Below are 12506 nucleotides of genomic sequence, written 5' to 3'. Positions count from 1 at the left end.
AAATTTACGGCATGTAATGCCCTAAGAGAGAATATTATGAAAATGATGTACAGGTGTTACGAAAAAGGAGCAATGCAGAAGCGAGCTCCAGATGGCTGGAATGCCAGACAGGATGTTGATGCTTGTGACTGTACCGTGGGAACAAAGGGGCAGTCTATTCACTGTGCTGAGCACCGGATGTTAGCTCAGAGTGTCATCTGACCTGTACTGGAAGTACAGGAAATACAGGGGAGGAGTTTCTCTCTCTCTGCTATTGGTGTTAAGAGAATAGACACGTTTCTCTGTACTGCTGAAAGACAGAAATAAAAGGCATGTAAATACATTTCTGTCTGACTCTTTCCCCTCCCTGGGAAATGGCAGGGAGGAGGGGAAGAGTGGTGTGTTCTTCTCACGTTAGAGGAGGATCGCCGATAGAAGATCTCCCCTGGTCTTGCCGGGAGTCGCAGATGGGGAGGTAAACAAGGAATTAAGCCCGGTGCCTGGAGAGTGGCCAATTCCTCTGATAAGGCTTGATTCCAACAGACCCCAGTCAAGCTTGCAAAAATTTATCATCTGCCTGATAATAAATGCTGGAAATGTAAGGAAGTTGAAGGCACATTCTTTCACCTTTGGTGGACGTGCCCAAGGATTAAGGCTTTCTGGGAGATGATTTATAATGAAATGTGAAGGGAAATTCTGTTCCTGCACATAACTGTGGCCTTATGGGAAGTCTTGCTTCTTTTCTCTGGCATTCTGGGAAGTCTCACTTATAAGCTTTTCTCTGCCTCTGCACACACTGCACAAACCATTCTTGGGACATTCTCTCATCATCCCAAAATGTTCCAGTTCAGTTTGAGTTCAAATGTTCCAGTTCAGTTTGAGTTCAAGACAACATGACACTTTGACCTATTCCTTAATGCTTAGTTGACCACATATATTGAAATGTAATTGTTTTAGTCTAAATATATTAATCATTGGTTATAATTTAATTAGGAGGCTTCCATGCCTGTCTAGTCCCAACTCCCTTTCCCAGCCTTTAATCTATAGGAGATTGATGATCATATGTAACTCCCACCTTGTCCTTATGTTAACCAATCATCAACAAGTTGCTTTGTGTTTGTATCAACCAATCAGCCACGAGCACACCTGTGGCAATGTTTGTAATATTCAATAAAAGAGAGTTCCCGGGGTTTGCCCCGCAGACGCCTCTCACATCATACCTGCTACTCGTCTGTCCTGATTTTCATTCCTACAGAAATGAAAAAAGGTATTTAAATATACTTTCGTGAAGAAACCAGAGGCCTTTCTCCTGGGCATTGTTGGCCAATTGGTGTCAAAGAAGGATAGAACTTTCTTTATGTATGCTACAGCAGCAGCAAGAATACTCATCGCAAAGCATTGGAAGACACAAGAAGTACCCACTCTGGAAGAATGGCAGATGCAAGTAATCGACTATATGGAAATGGCTGAGATGACTGGCAGAATCCGAGATCAGGGAGAAGAGTCGGTGGAAGAAGATTGGAGGAAATTTAAAATTTATTTACAGAAATATTGTAAAATGTATGAATGCTGATGACATTGAAATGAAATGAAGGGGTGCTAGCAACAAGATAGATAAAAATTTGAAGTTATAAATTCGGGAGGTAAAATAATTAAGGATAAAGTAAATTGGATGAATTTGCTGAACTAACTTTTTAAGAGGGATACAAAAAAGGGAGGTGTGAGGAAGTTAGGAAAATAAGTTAATTTAAAATGAACAACTAGAAAAGAGGGATATATGTTTTTTCTTTTTTTTGTGTGTGTGTTTATTAACTCTTTCTTTTCCCCCTGTTAGGTTAAATGTTTGTATTTTTGTATTGTGAAATTGTTGTGTTTATATTTCCCCTGTGTTTTTATTGTTTTTTGTTTGGTTGTTGTCAATTTTCTTTATTGTGAAACTTAATAAAATATTATTATAAAAAAAGAAAAGAAAATAATAAGATTTTGGAATGCAGAAATCAAGAAAATCATCAAACCATCAGTTTTAGCATGCTGGGGGGGACCTATATTATATAATTTGGTATCTTAAAGATTGGTATTACTAATCGTATTGTAATTTCGCATTGTTATAATGAGGCCATTAAGGAACTGTAATTTTAAACTAATCAAATTACTATCATAAATGTCTCCCCTGCTGCGTACATTTGGACATTTGTACCCATTTCACATAATAGTTGTGCAAAAATACATCTCCCCCCCCCCCCCGAGCTCTGGGCTCCAGGTGTCTTCCCCTAAAAGATGCAAAGAACTCAGAGATTAGTTTTGAAACCAAGAGAATGTGACAAAACGGGGGAGAAAACCCTCCTTCCTCCTTACCCAGAGGCCTCACTCTGGCGTCCAGTGGAGTCTTCTCTGCCTCAGAAGAATCAAGACCCATTTCTGCCAAAAGATCCTTCCTCTGAAAGAGCAACAAGGATTCAAAACAGAGAATGGGGAGAAGGGTTAGAGAAGGAATGGCGGAGGCAAGCGCTTTCGGGGGACAGAGGTGAAAGCTGCTTCCTGCTTCTGCTAGACTGGTGTCTGGGGTTGGCTGCCAGGACCATGAAACATTGGTCCTCAAGGATCTTCACTGGCTCCCAGAACGTTTCCCAGCACAATTCAAAGTGTTGGCATCAAAGGCCCAGTATACCCAAAGGAGCGTCTCCATGGACTGAGGTCCAGTTCCGAGGGTCTTCTGCTGATAAGCGAAGTTACAGGGAAGCAAGCAGAAGACCTTCTCCACAGTGGCACCCACCCTGGGGAATGCCCTCCCATCAGGTGAGAAGGAGATAAGAAAATGCATAACTTTTAGAAGACATCTGATGTCTTCTTATGCTTTTACATGTGCTGGAAGGCACCCAGCCACATGGGTGTCATAAATAATAATAATAATAATAATAATAATAATAATAATATGCTTTCCAAAAAAAGGATGGGCCATTAGGAAATGATTTGGGAATACTCTCCCTCCTCTTTGGAGCCCCTGGGGAGTATCCAGAGGAAAGTCTCTCTCACCTGCTGCTCTGCCTGCTTCCTCTCCTCTGCCTGACTCAGGAGGAAACCTTCGGCCAGGGCCACCGCCTGGGAAGTGGTCTCCGCTCCGCATTCCCTCACACAGCTCTCCATCTCCAGAGGAAGGACAGCCAGGAACTGCTCCAAGATCACCAGGTCCAACATCTCAGCTTTTGTGTGCCTTTCTGGCTTCAGCCACTGATGGTCAAGATGGTAGAACTGGCTGCAAACCTCTTGGGGTCCTTTGGCCTCCTGGGAGAAGAACTGCCTGAGCTGCTGGCTCTGCACCTCTGAGCAAGGGGTGTCCTCCTGACCCGGGTTCTTCCTCACAGAGTTTTCCCAGAATCCCCCACTGTTCCCAGTTTCCAGGGCATGGCCTCTTCCTGCTTCAGGGCCAGCTGAGTCTTGCTCATCCATCTGGGCTCCCGGGAAGTCTCCAAGAGATCGGAAGGAGCCCCTTGGTCCTCTGCCAAGTTTTGTGTGTCCTAATGCAAGCTGCAGCAAATCCTACGAATCAAACACGTTCTATTATAAGATCAAAGCACAGCCAAGAGAAGAAGAATGTTCCCTGAGGAAGCGTGGGGAAAGGAGGAGGAGGAAGAAGTCATAACTGTGAATGACAAGTGAGTCATTTATATAACGTGTAATCTGGAGCCAAGGCAACAGTGGGGTCCCTCCCAACCCCACTTCATAGTCCAGAGCTTCACTCCAACCCAGCCATATCTGCTTGGGTGGCTTGGTGAGCAGCAGGGCTCACGTCTAGCTCCAGCCACCATCCCTTTGGCACAGACAGGATGTGGCCATGGGACTTCCTGCTCTGGATCCGATGGGAAGGTTGCAACGCCCTCTGGGTGGAACTGCCCTGGAAGACGCCTCGGAAACTGGACCCAAATGCAGCGGTTGGGTTCTCAACTGGGTTCCCTCTTTTACTAATGGCATTTCTATCCCACCTTTTTCTCCAACAGGTTCCAGGTGGTGTCAGGGACTGGACCCAAGAGGAATGCTGGAGACCCCCTTCCCTCCTCCTGAACCTTCCCGAGAAGAGGAGGACAGTATAGATTGACAACAGTGGTTTGCAGAAGGCCATAGTTCAGAGGCTGCAGAGGGGAGAAGCTGGGAAATATTGGGAGAGCTGCAGCAGGAGGAAGAAGCAGCACCAGGGGAGAGACAGCTGACAGACTCCGTGTCTTCAGAAAGCATTCCTGACCCTCCTTCTCCCAGGATCCAGCGTGCATTGAGAGTAGGAGAACAGGAAGCTCAGAGGCAGAAAGCACAGATCAGCCGACGCAGGGATGACGTAGAAGAGGAGAGACAGAGGGGTGGGACCTTACTCAGAACAACGCCATTACTGCAATGGAGAGGCGCTGTTCAAAGTCTCTCTCTGTAAATATTGAATAAAGGACTCGGCAGGAACTCTTCTTGTTGTCTACTTCTTGGCTGGCCACTGGGGGAGGGATGGGATTCCCTGAAGCCTGACAGGTGGCATCTACCCCTCCTCATTGAAGACCCACGAAAATCCTTTAGCATACATGTAGTTCCTGTTTTAAAATACCATATTTTTCGCACCATAGGACGCACTTTTTCCCCTTCAAAAATGAAGGGGGGAATGTGTGTGCGTCCTATGGGGCGAAGACAGCATAGCCCCGCAACCCTCCCCCGGCTGGAGAGGTGACACGCAGCTATGGCAAGAGCCTCTATAGCCGCGCACCTTTGCGCTGCTCCCTGACCTGCTCTTTGGGGCTGGTGGTGGGCTCCCCCCCGCCAGCCCCAAAGAGCAGGTCGAAAGGAACCTGAAGCCTGGAGAGTGAGAGGGGTCTCTTGATATTTTATTGTCTACATCTGTTTATTTTGCGATGTCTTTTTTTTCTTTTCTATTGTGATTTTAAAAGAGTGAATATTGGAAATAAAAGTTATTAAATAAAAAAATATAAAAAAAGGGGAAAAAAAGAGAGGGGTCGGTGCGCACCGACCCCTCTCGCTCTCCAGAATTCCAAGGTAGCTGCCTGAAGGCGTCTGAACGCACCTTAAACGGCACCTTGTTTTAGAGGGGGAAAACAAGAGGGGGGAAATTCTCCCCCTCTCTGCGCAGCGCCTCCTGCCGCTTCGCTGAAGGGGCACTGGGCAGAGAGGGGGATAATTTTTTCCCCTTGTTCTCCCCCCTCTAAAACAAGGTGCGTCCTATTGTCCGGTGTGTCCTATGTTGCGAAAAATATGGTACCTGCATTGGTTGCCAGTTCATTTCTGGGCCTAAGTTCATCAACAGACCAACACTTTATATTGTTTAGTTGTCAATGGAAGAGGAGAAAGGCCCAGGACTCACCCTTAATCGAAGCACAACCACAAGGGCTTTGCCATGTGGAATGCTCTCTGTTCACTCTGTTCCGTTTCCCCTTTATTTTTGGTCGCGTTCAAACCAATTCATTAACCCAAAAGTCATACGCTGACCACTGATAATGAACCTGATGTCGCAAATTTATTATGCTGCTTTTGTGATATACAGATGGCATGAGGAGAGTTGCTTTATTTATCTGTATTCTTTATTATTCCTATGATCCTTCTTTATAAAACCCAATAAAAAGTTATTCAAAAAACAAGAGGAAACCACACACACACACACACACACACACACAGGCTCCATCTGTGTTGCATCTGATATGTTAGAAGGCTTTAAATTAATCACCAGAAAAGGAAAAGGTTATCAAAGAATATGAGAGGAGAAGACCAGAAGGTTTTGGTGGAGGAAACAGGGTTTCAAACTGAAGATAAAATATTTGTGTGTTACTGTGACAAATACCCATTTATGTTGTTTCAAAATCATTATGTGCTGAAATTAAAGCCTATGTCAAGATGGGGGGATGCAGAAATATTTACCTCTTTTTATGCCAAGTTAAAATGGAGGTTATTGCAAGATGCCCAGGAAAGAGACGTAGGACGGGATCCTCCTTTCTGTTTGGGCGCTTCTTTAGATGACTTTCTCTTGGATAAAAAGAGACAAGGGCTCTGGGATGCCCCCTTTCGCCCCTCTCCTTCCAGACATGAGCAAGGTCTATTGCAAGAAAGAAAAAGAAGGGGAAATAAAAGAGAGAGAGCCCCCCCGCCGCCCCCCCCGCCCGGGCTGCATCTGCCAAGCCAGACTCCCCAGAGGCCGAGAGTCCCTCGGAGACCCCCCCGTCCAGCCTGGGAAAGAGAGCCCCCCCCCTTCCCGGCAAGGCCCCTCCCTCCCTCCCTCCTTCGCCCCCTCCGGGAGGAGAAGCCAGGCCGAGCCTGGTCCGAGGAAGAGGAAAGCCAAGGAGCTTTTACCTCAGCGTCGCGGGGCAGGGAGTTCCGCAGGCTTCCCCCGAGAGGAGCCCGGCAGGCGAAGGCCAGGCCGGAAGGGACGTCAGAGGGGGGGAGGAGCGGCCCGCCTTCCCTTCCTGTCCTCTCTAGGAAGCCAGCTCGGCGCCCCTTCGCCCTTCTCTCTCCCGGCGGAGGCGTCGCGCAGGCGCAGAGCTGCTCCCTCGGAGGGGAAGAGGCCGCCCTTGGGCCCGCAATGGGGGAGCGGAGTGCGTGGGAAGGGGGAACCCGTGTCCCGGAGGAGGAGCCCCTCTCTCTGCCTGGGGCTCCGGGGCTGCGAAGGGGCGTCTAGGCGGGGGAGAGGGGGGTCTGGGGGGGCCCGGGGGTGTCTCTCTTGGAGGCTGCGGGGCAGTGAGCCCTGTCCCAGCAAGGGGGGGGCCTGGCAGGGTGCGGGGCCCCCGGGCCGAGAGGAGGGGCGCCTGGCCGGGAAGAAGCCGGACTGGGCGCGTGTGCGTGGGAAGGGGGAACCCGTGTCTGGGAGGAGGAGCCCCTCTCTCTGCCTGGGGCTCCGGGGCTGCGAAGGGGCGTCTACGCGGGGGAGAGGGGGGTCTTGGGGGCCCAGATGGGGATGTCTCTCTGGGGGGGGGCTGCGGGGCAGTGAGCCCTGTCCCAGCAAGAGGGGGGGCCTGGGGGGGGCCTGGCAGGGTGCGGGGCCCCCGGGCCGAGAGGAGGGGCGCCTGGCCGGGAAGAAGCCGGACTGGGCGCGTGTGCGTGGGAAGGGGGAACCCGTGTCTGGGAGGAGGAGCCCCTCTCTCTGCCTGGGGCTCCGGGGCTGCGAAGGGGCGTCTAGGCGGGGGAGAGGGGGGTCTGGGGGGGCCCGGGGGTGTCTCTCTTGGAGGCTGCGGGGCAGTGAGCCCTGTCCCAGCAAGGGGGGGGCCTGGCAGGGTGCCGGACTGGGCGCGTGGGAAGGGGGAACCCGTGTCCCGCCTGGGGCTGCGGGGGAGAACCATGTCTCTGGCACCTGGAGCCCCTGGAGAAAAAAGGGGGATGGAAATGCCACGGACAACTAAAGAAATAAGCGTCTGCTGTATATCAAGCAGCAGGAAAGGACCACACAAAAAGCAAGAACGTTAGTCCACAGATTATGTTTCATTCAAACCCAGAAGAGAAAAAAGCTGCAGAAAGTGCAGTGTCTCAAAGATGCAGCGTAACATCTTTACCGTAAAAGAAGTAATGAAACGTAACAATCGGCAAAGAGGCAGTTAAGTGGAATTTTTCAGTGGCAGGGGGGGAAAAGGAAGCCCATCACAGCAGGCCTGCGGTGTTAAAAATCAGGAGAAGAGATTTCTGTACATCTCAAGAGCAACAAGAATGTATTCCTCCCCCCCTTTGCTTGAGAAGTAAAACTCTGCAAGTGTTTGGCTCCAGGGTCCCTTGAGAGAGAGTTGCAAAGAGGAAGGAAAAGGGGGTCCTGCAAGGAGAGGATGAGGGGAAGACCCCCTTTTCTAGGGGTGGGGGAGAGGGATTGGGCTCCCAGGTCAAGAGAGCACCTTGTATCCTGGCACTGAAAAGACACCCTCCCGATTACTTCAAGGGAAGTAATAGTGCCACTGTATTCTGCTCTGGTCAGACCTCACCTGGAGTACTGTGTCCAGTTCTGGGCACCACAGTTCAAGAAGGACACTGACAAACTGGAACGTGTCCAGAGGAGGGCAACCAAAATGGTCCAAGGCCTGGAAACGATGCCTTATGAGGAACGGCTAAGGGAGCTGGGCATGTTTAGCCTGGAGAAGAGGAGGTTAAGGGGTGATATGATAGCCATGTTCAAATATATAAAAGGATGTCATATAGAGGAGGGAGAAAGGTTGTTTTCAGCTGCTCCAGAGAAGCGGACACGGAGCAATGGATCCAAACTACAAGAAAGAAGATTCCACCTAAACATTAGGAAGAACTTCCTGACAGTAAGAGCTGTTCGACAGTGGAATTTGCTGCCAAGGAGTGTGGTGGAGTCTCCTTCTTTGGAGGTCTTTAAGCAGAGGCTTGACAACCATATGTCAGGAGTGCTCTGATGGTGTTTCCTGCTTGGCAGGGGGTTGGACTCCATGGCCCTTGTGGTCTATTCCAACTCTAGGATTCTATGACACACACTTTGTGGCATCTCCTTTTGGCAAAGGGTCAAAACATAGTTCCAACTTGAAAACCACCTCCAGGACCAGGCACCCTCAATGGGCTTTGCGCTATAACTCCCAACCAGAGGCAGGCGGGATGAAAACAGCTGTCCAAAAGGTCCAGCCAGCTCCAGAGGCGACCCAAGGCTGCTCTCCAACGGGGCGCTGCTTCAGGCATCTGAGTTGCCCAGTTCAAGGGAGCTGGCGGGACTAAGAACCGGGGTTCCTGAATTGCAGGGGTTGGACTAGATGAGCCTGGAGTGTCCCCTTCCAGGATTCCTCTTCTGGCTGCCAATGCCACAGCTGGAATGTCTCCCAAAACTGCCCCCCCTTTCACAAGGAGGTCCCCCCCCGCCTGCGTCTTAAACTACCCTTTGACTGGCAACCATCTCCAATCTCCTTGGTGGACAATCCCAACCAAAGATGCATTAGATTCTCTGAAATCTACTCACGAGTCCTGTAGTGATTTCATGCTCTTTATTGCAGCTTGCAAAACAGTGATTTAATTGCTCCCCAAACCTCAGGCTGTTCCCGTTGCGCCCAGGAGGTTAGCATTCGTAGTCGTTGAGGTACGCCGGTCAGCTACATATGCCTTGTGGTTTTGGGTGTCTCTCGGTAGGGGTTCCTGGTTCTGGCTCTTGTTCCAGGGCTGCCGGCTGTGACGGGGTCGTTGCTCGGCCTCGGTCACTTCTGGACTTCCTAGTTCTGCCTCCCTTACCCGCTCCTCCTGCTCCTGCTCTATGGGCCTCACCCTTCTGCTATCCCCTTGGGATTCCTCTGTCCAGCCCTCCTTGCAGTTCCCACCCAGGAATCATCGCAGTGGCGGTGCCAAGCTTTCCCCCCTCGTTAGCACCTCGTATGACACTGGGCCAGTCGCCCTGGCGACTGTGGCGGGTACCCATGCCAGGCCCTCCCCGAAGTTCTTTGCGTACACTGGGTCGCGGAGCTGGAAGGTCCGGGGGTTCCTACCTTCCCCCACTGCTGCCTCGTCATGGGCCCTGTTGGGGTGAAGGCGGTCCGGTCTTGTTGTGAGGTGCCAGCCCATGAGTAGTTCCGCTGGGCTCCAGCCATCGTTGTGCTGGGGGTGCTATGCTGGGCCAGGACAAATGCAGCTAGGCGATACTCCCAGTCCCCTTGTGTCATGCGGCGGAGGGTGTCCTTGGTGGTCCACACCATGCGCTCTGCTTGGCCATTGGTGGCGGGGTGGAACAGCACTGATCGTGCATGGCGGATGGCATTGTCTGTTGCGGAAGTCTGGAACTCCTGTGATGTGAATGCTGTTCCATTGTCGGAGACGAGGGTGTCAGGGAATCTGTGGGTTGTGAACAGCCTGCATAGTACTTGGATGACTGCAGCCGTGGAAGTGGACAGTACCTGGATGACCTCCAGCCATTTGGAGTATGAGTCCACCTCTTTGAAGAATGTCCTTCCCTGGAAGGGGCCAGCAAAGTCCACATGCAGGTGGGACCACAGTGCTCGGGTGGACTCCCAGGGTTGGATGGGGGCCCTTGGGGGATCTGGGCAGGACTCCTTTCAGCTCTGGCAGTATTTAAGCCAGGCCTCTATCTCCCCGTCAATTCCTGGCCACCACACATAGCTTAAGGGCCTCACTACTCCTGGGTGTGTTTCATGTAGGGCTGTGAGGACCTTTTGGCGCAGAGGCTGGGGAACGACCACCCTGCTTCCCCGTAATAGGCACCCCTTGTGGGCTGACCATTTCTGTTTGCGGGTTGTATAGCCCGCAAATTCCGGCCCAGGGTTGCTACTGGGCCATCATCACACCCAGTCCAGGACCCGGGAGATGACCCCGTCCTTCATGGAGTGGCGTGCTACTTCCAGCACCTGAATGGGGCAGTCAGGAAGCTGTTCCAGGCTCATCACTTTATGTGCGGGTGCTGGGTCAAGGATGGTCTCAGGTAGTGGCAGTCTGCTGAGGGTGTCCGCGTGGCCCATTGCCTTCCCAGGCTGGTGGACCGTGTATACTGGTAGCCGGTGAGGAAAATCAACCACCTGAGGACGCAGGGTGACAGTATTTGAGGGGTCTGCTTCTCGGGTGTGAATAGGCCAAGCAGCGACTTGTGGTCGGTCATGACGGTAAAGGGGGGCCCCTACAAGAAATCGTGAAATTTCTTTACTCCGTTCACAATTGCCAGGCCCTTTTTGTCTATTTGCGGATAGCTCCTCTCAGCTGTGGAGAGGGTCTGGGAAAAAGAAGCCACCGGCACCTCTCTTCCATCCGGAAGTTGGTGCCTTAGTACGGCACCGACACCATAGGGCGAGGTGTCGCATGCCAGCACCACCGGCAACCTCTCGTCAAAGTGTGCCAGGACTGAGTTCAAGATGAGCAGATCTTTGACTGCTGACCATTGGCACCTGGGATGCATGAGCCGTAAGGGCCTTGATTATGGTACATTTGTAGTCTGCGCAGATGTGGACTGAGCCATTGGGCTTGACGGGTGTGATGATTGGGGTTTCTCAGGGGCATTAGGCTAGAGCACTCCTTGCTCCATGAGCCAGTCTAATTCCTCGTCAATGTGGGGTTTTGAGGGTGAACGGGACCTGGTGGGCCTTGAACATGATGGGTCGTATGGCGGGGCCTAGTTGTAGGCCAACGGGGAGGGGGGGCAGTATATCATCCCAATGCCCCATCGAAAACCTCTGGAAACTTTGCACATGGCATCCACTTCCACGTGGGAGCTGGTGCGGTTTACCCCAGTGATGGCTAGCCCCAGTGGCCCAAACCACGCCAACCCCAGTAAGCTAACGTAGTGCCCCTTGACCACGATCAAGTCCAACCGCCACTTCTGCCCTCGACATTGTACATTGAAGGTTCCTACCCCCATCGTGGGGACCTTGCGTTTTTGGAAGTCTCCCGGAGGGTGAATGGGGCTGGCCAAACTTGGGAGCCGCCACTGGGACACAATTCCTTAATGTCCATGCCAAAATTATGGAGAGGGTTGAGCCTGTATCAAGCTCCAGGCAGAACGGGGCTGCCTCTATCTGTGCCTTGATGTAAATTTTGTCCGCATTAGAATGAGGCAACTGGTATACCTGACAGTCTGTGGTCTTCGTCGAGTTGCCTTGGTGTGTCAGACCACGGGGCCTGGGACTCTTGGGTCGGCCATCTGGTTCGAGGCATCGGGCAGGGCAGTCACGGCACACCCAGGCAATGTGTCCCACTTTTCTGCATTGTCGGCATTCTGCGTTGTGGAAATGGCAAGTCCTCTGCTCGTGGCTCTCCCCGCAACTTGTGCAGCTCCTGTTTTCCGGACGAGGCTGTCGTGGTGGGTGTGCTGCTGTATGTGTGCTGCTGCACCCAGTGCACGTCCTCCCGGGCAGATTCTGAGTCGTCGGTGAGGTCCTCATGGTGGATCCTTGGTTGGGACGACATGTTTGACTGGAATCCTTGCGCTGACCTCTCGGCAGCTTCAGTTGCTAAAGCCTCTAGGGTAGCCTGAAGCATCAGGTCCTTCTTGGCGCAGAGGCGCCACTGCAACTTCTCGTCCCTCAGGCCACCCACGAGGCAGTCGCGGAGCATGTTCTCCAGCTCTGTGACGTTGCAGAGCCTGGCAGCCTGGCGGAGGGAGGTCACATACCCGGTTATGGTTTCTCCGGAGACCTGCCGCTTTGCCTAGAAGGCATTCTGACACGTTACCCCCCGAGGGTTGTTGCGAGAAGTGCCCCTTCAGCCGTTCTATTATCGTGTCATAGGGAACGGTCGCAATATTTGTGGGAGCGAGGAGGGCTTGGGTGATCTTGAATGTTTCTTCTCCACAGATGCTGAAGAAGGTTGCCCTCTACTTGGCTGTGTCTCATGACGTCCTTTGCCTCCAGGAGGAACTGGAAGCGGGTGGCGTATCCTTCCCAGTCTCCTGAGGCTGGGCTGAACGGCATGAAGCGGTTGTCTGTCGCCATTCTGGGTCCTTGGGTCCTGGAGCTGTAGCCTGGATGCGCGGTGCGGTGCTGTGTTGCCTGTGGCAGCTGTGTGCGGTGTGCGGCAGACAGCTCAGCAGGATCCCACCTTCATCGCCAGTGCAATATATTCAGAGTCCTGTA

The 12506-nt window shown here is 52.0% G+C and overlaps 1 protein-coding gene across 1 annotated transcript in view; it reads right to left on the bottom strand.

Annotated features, from left to right (window-relative positions):
• Positions 1-6483, bottom strand: part of LOC114603038 (uncharacterized) — a 47532-nt gene extending 41049 nt beyond the window's left edge. The window contains 4 exon segments of the mRNA XM_077932442.1: positions 2335-2416; positions 3013-3516; positions 5881-6055; positions 6310-6483. Of these exon segments, the coding sequence (XP_077788568.1) occupies positions 2335-2416; positions 3013-3426 (496 nt within the window). The 5' untranslated portion in view covers positions 3427-3516; positions 5881-6055; positions 6310-6483.
• Positions 6484-12506: the final 6023 nt, after the last annotated feature.

The sequence above is a fragment of the Podarcis muralis genome, chromosome 7, assembly GCF_964188315.1.
Source record: "Podarcis muralis chromosome 7, rPodMur119.hap1.1, whole genome shotgun sequence".
NCBI lineage: Eukaryota > Metazoa > Chordata > Lepidosauria > Squamata > Lacertidae > Podarcis > Podarcis muralis.
This window is presented reverse-complemented; position numbering and strand designations above follow the sequence as displayed.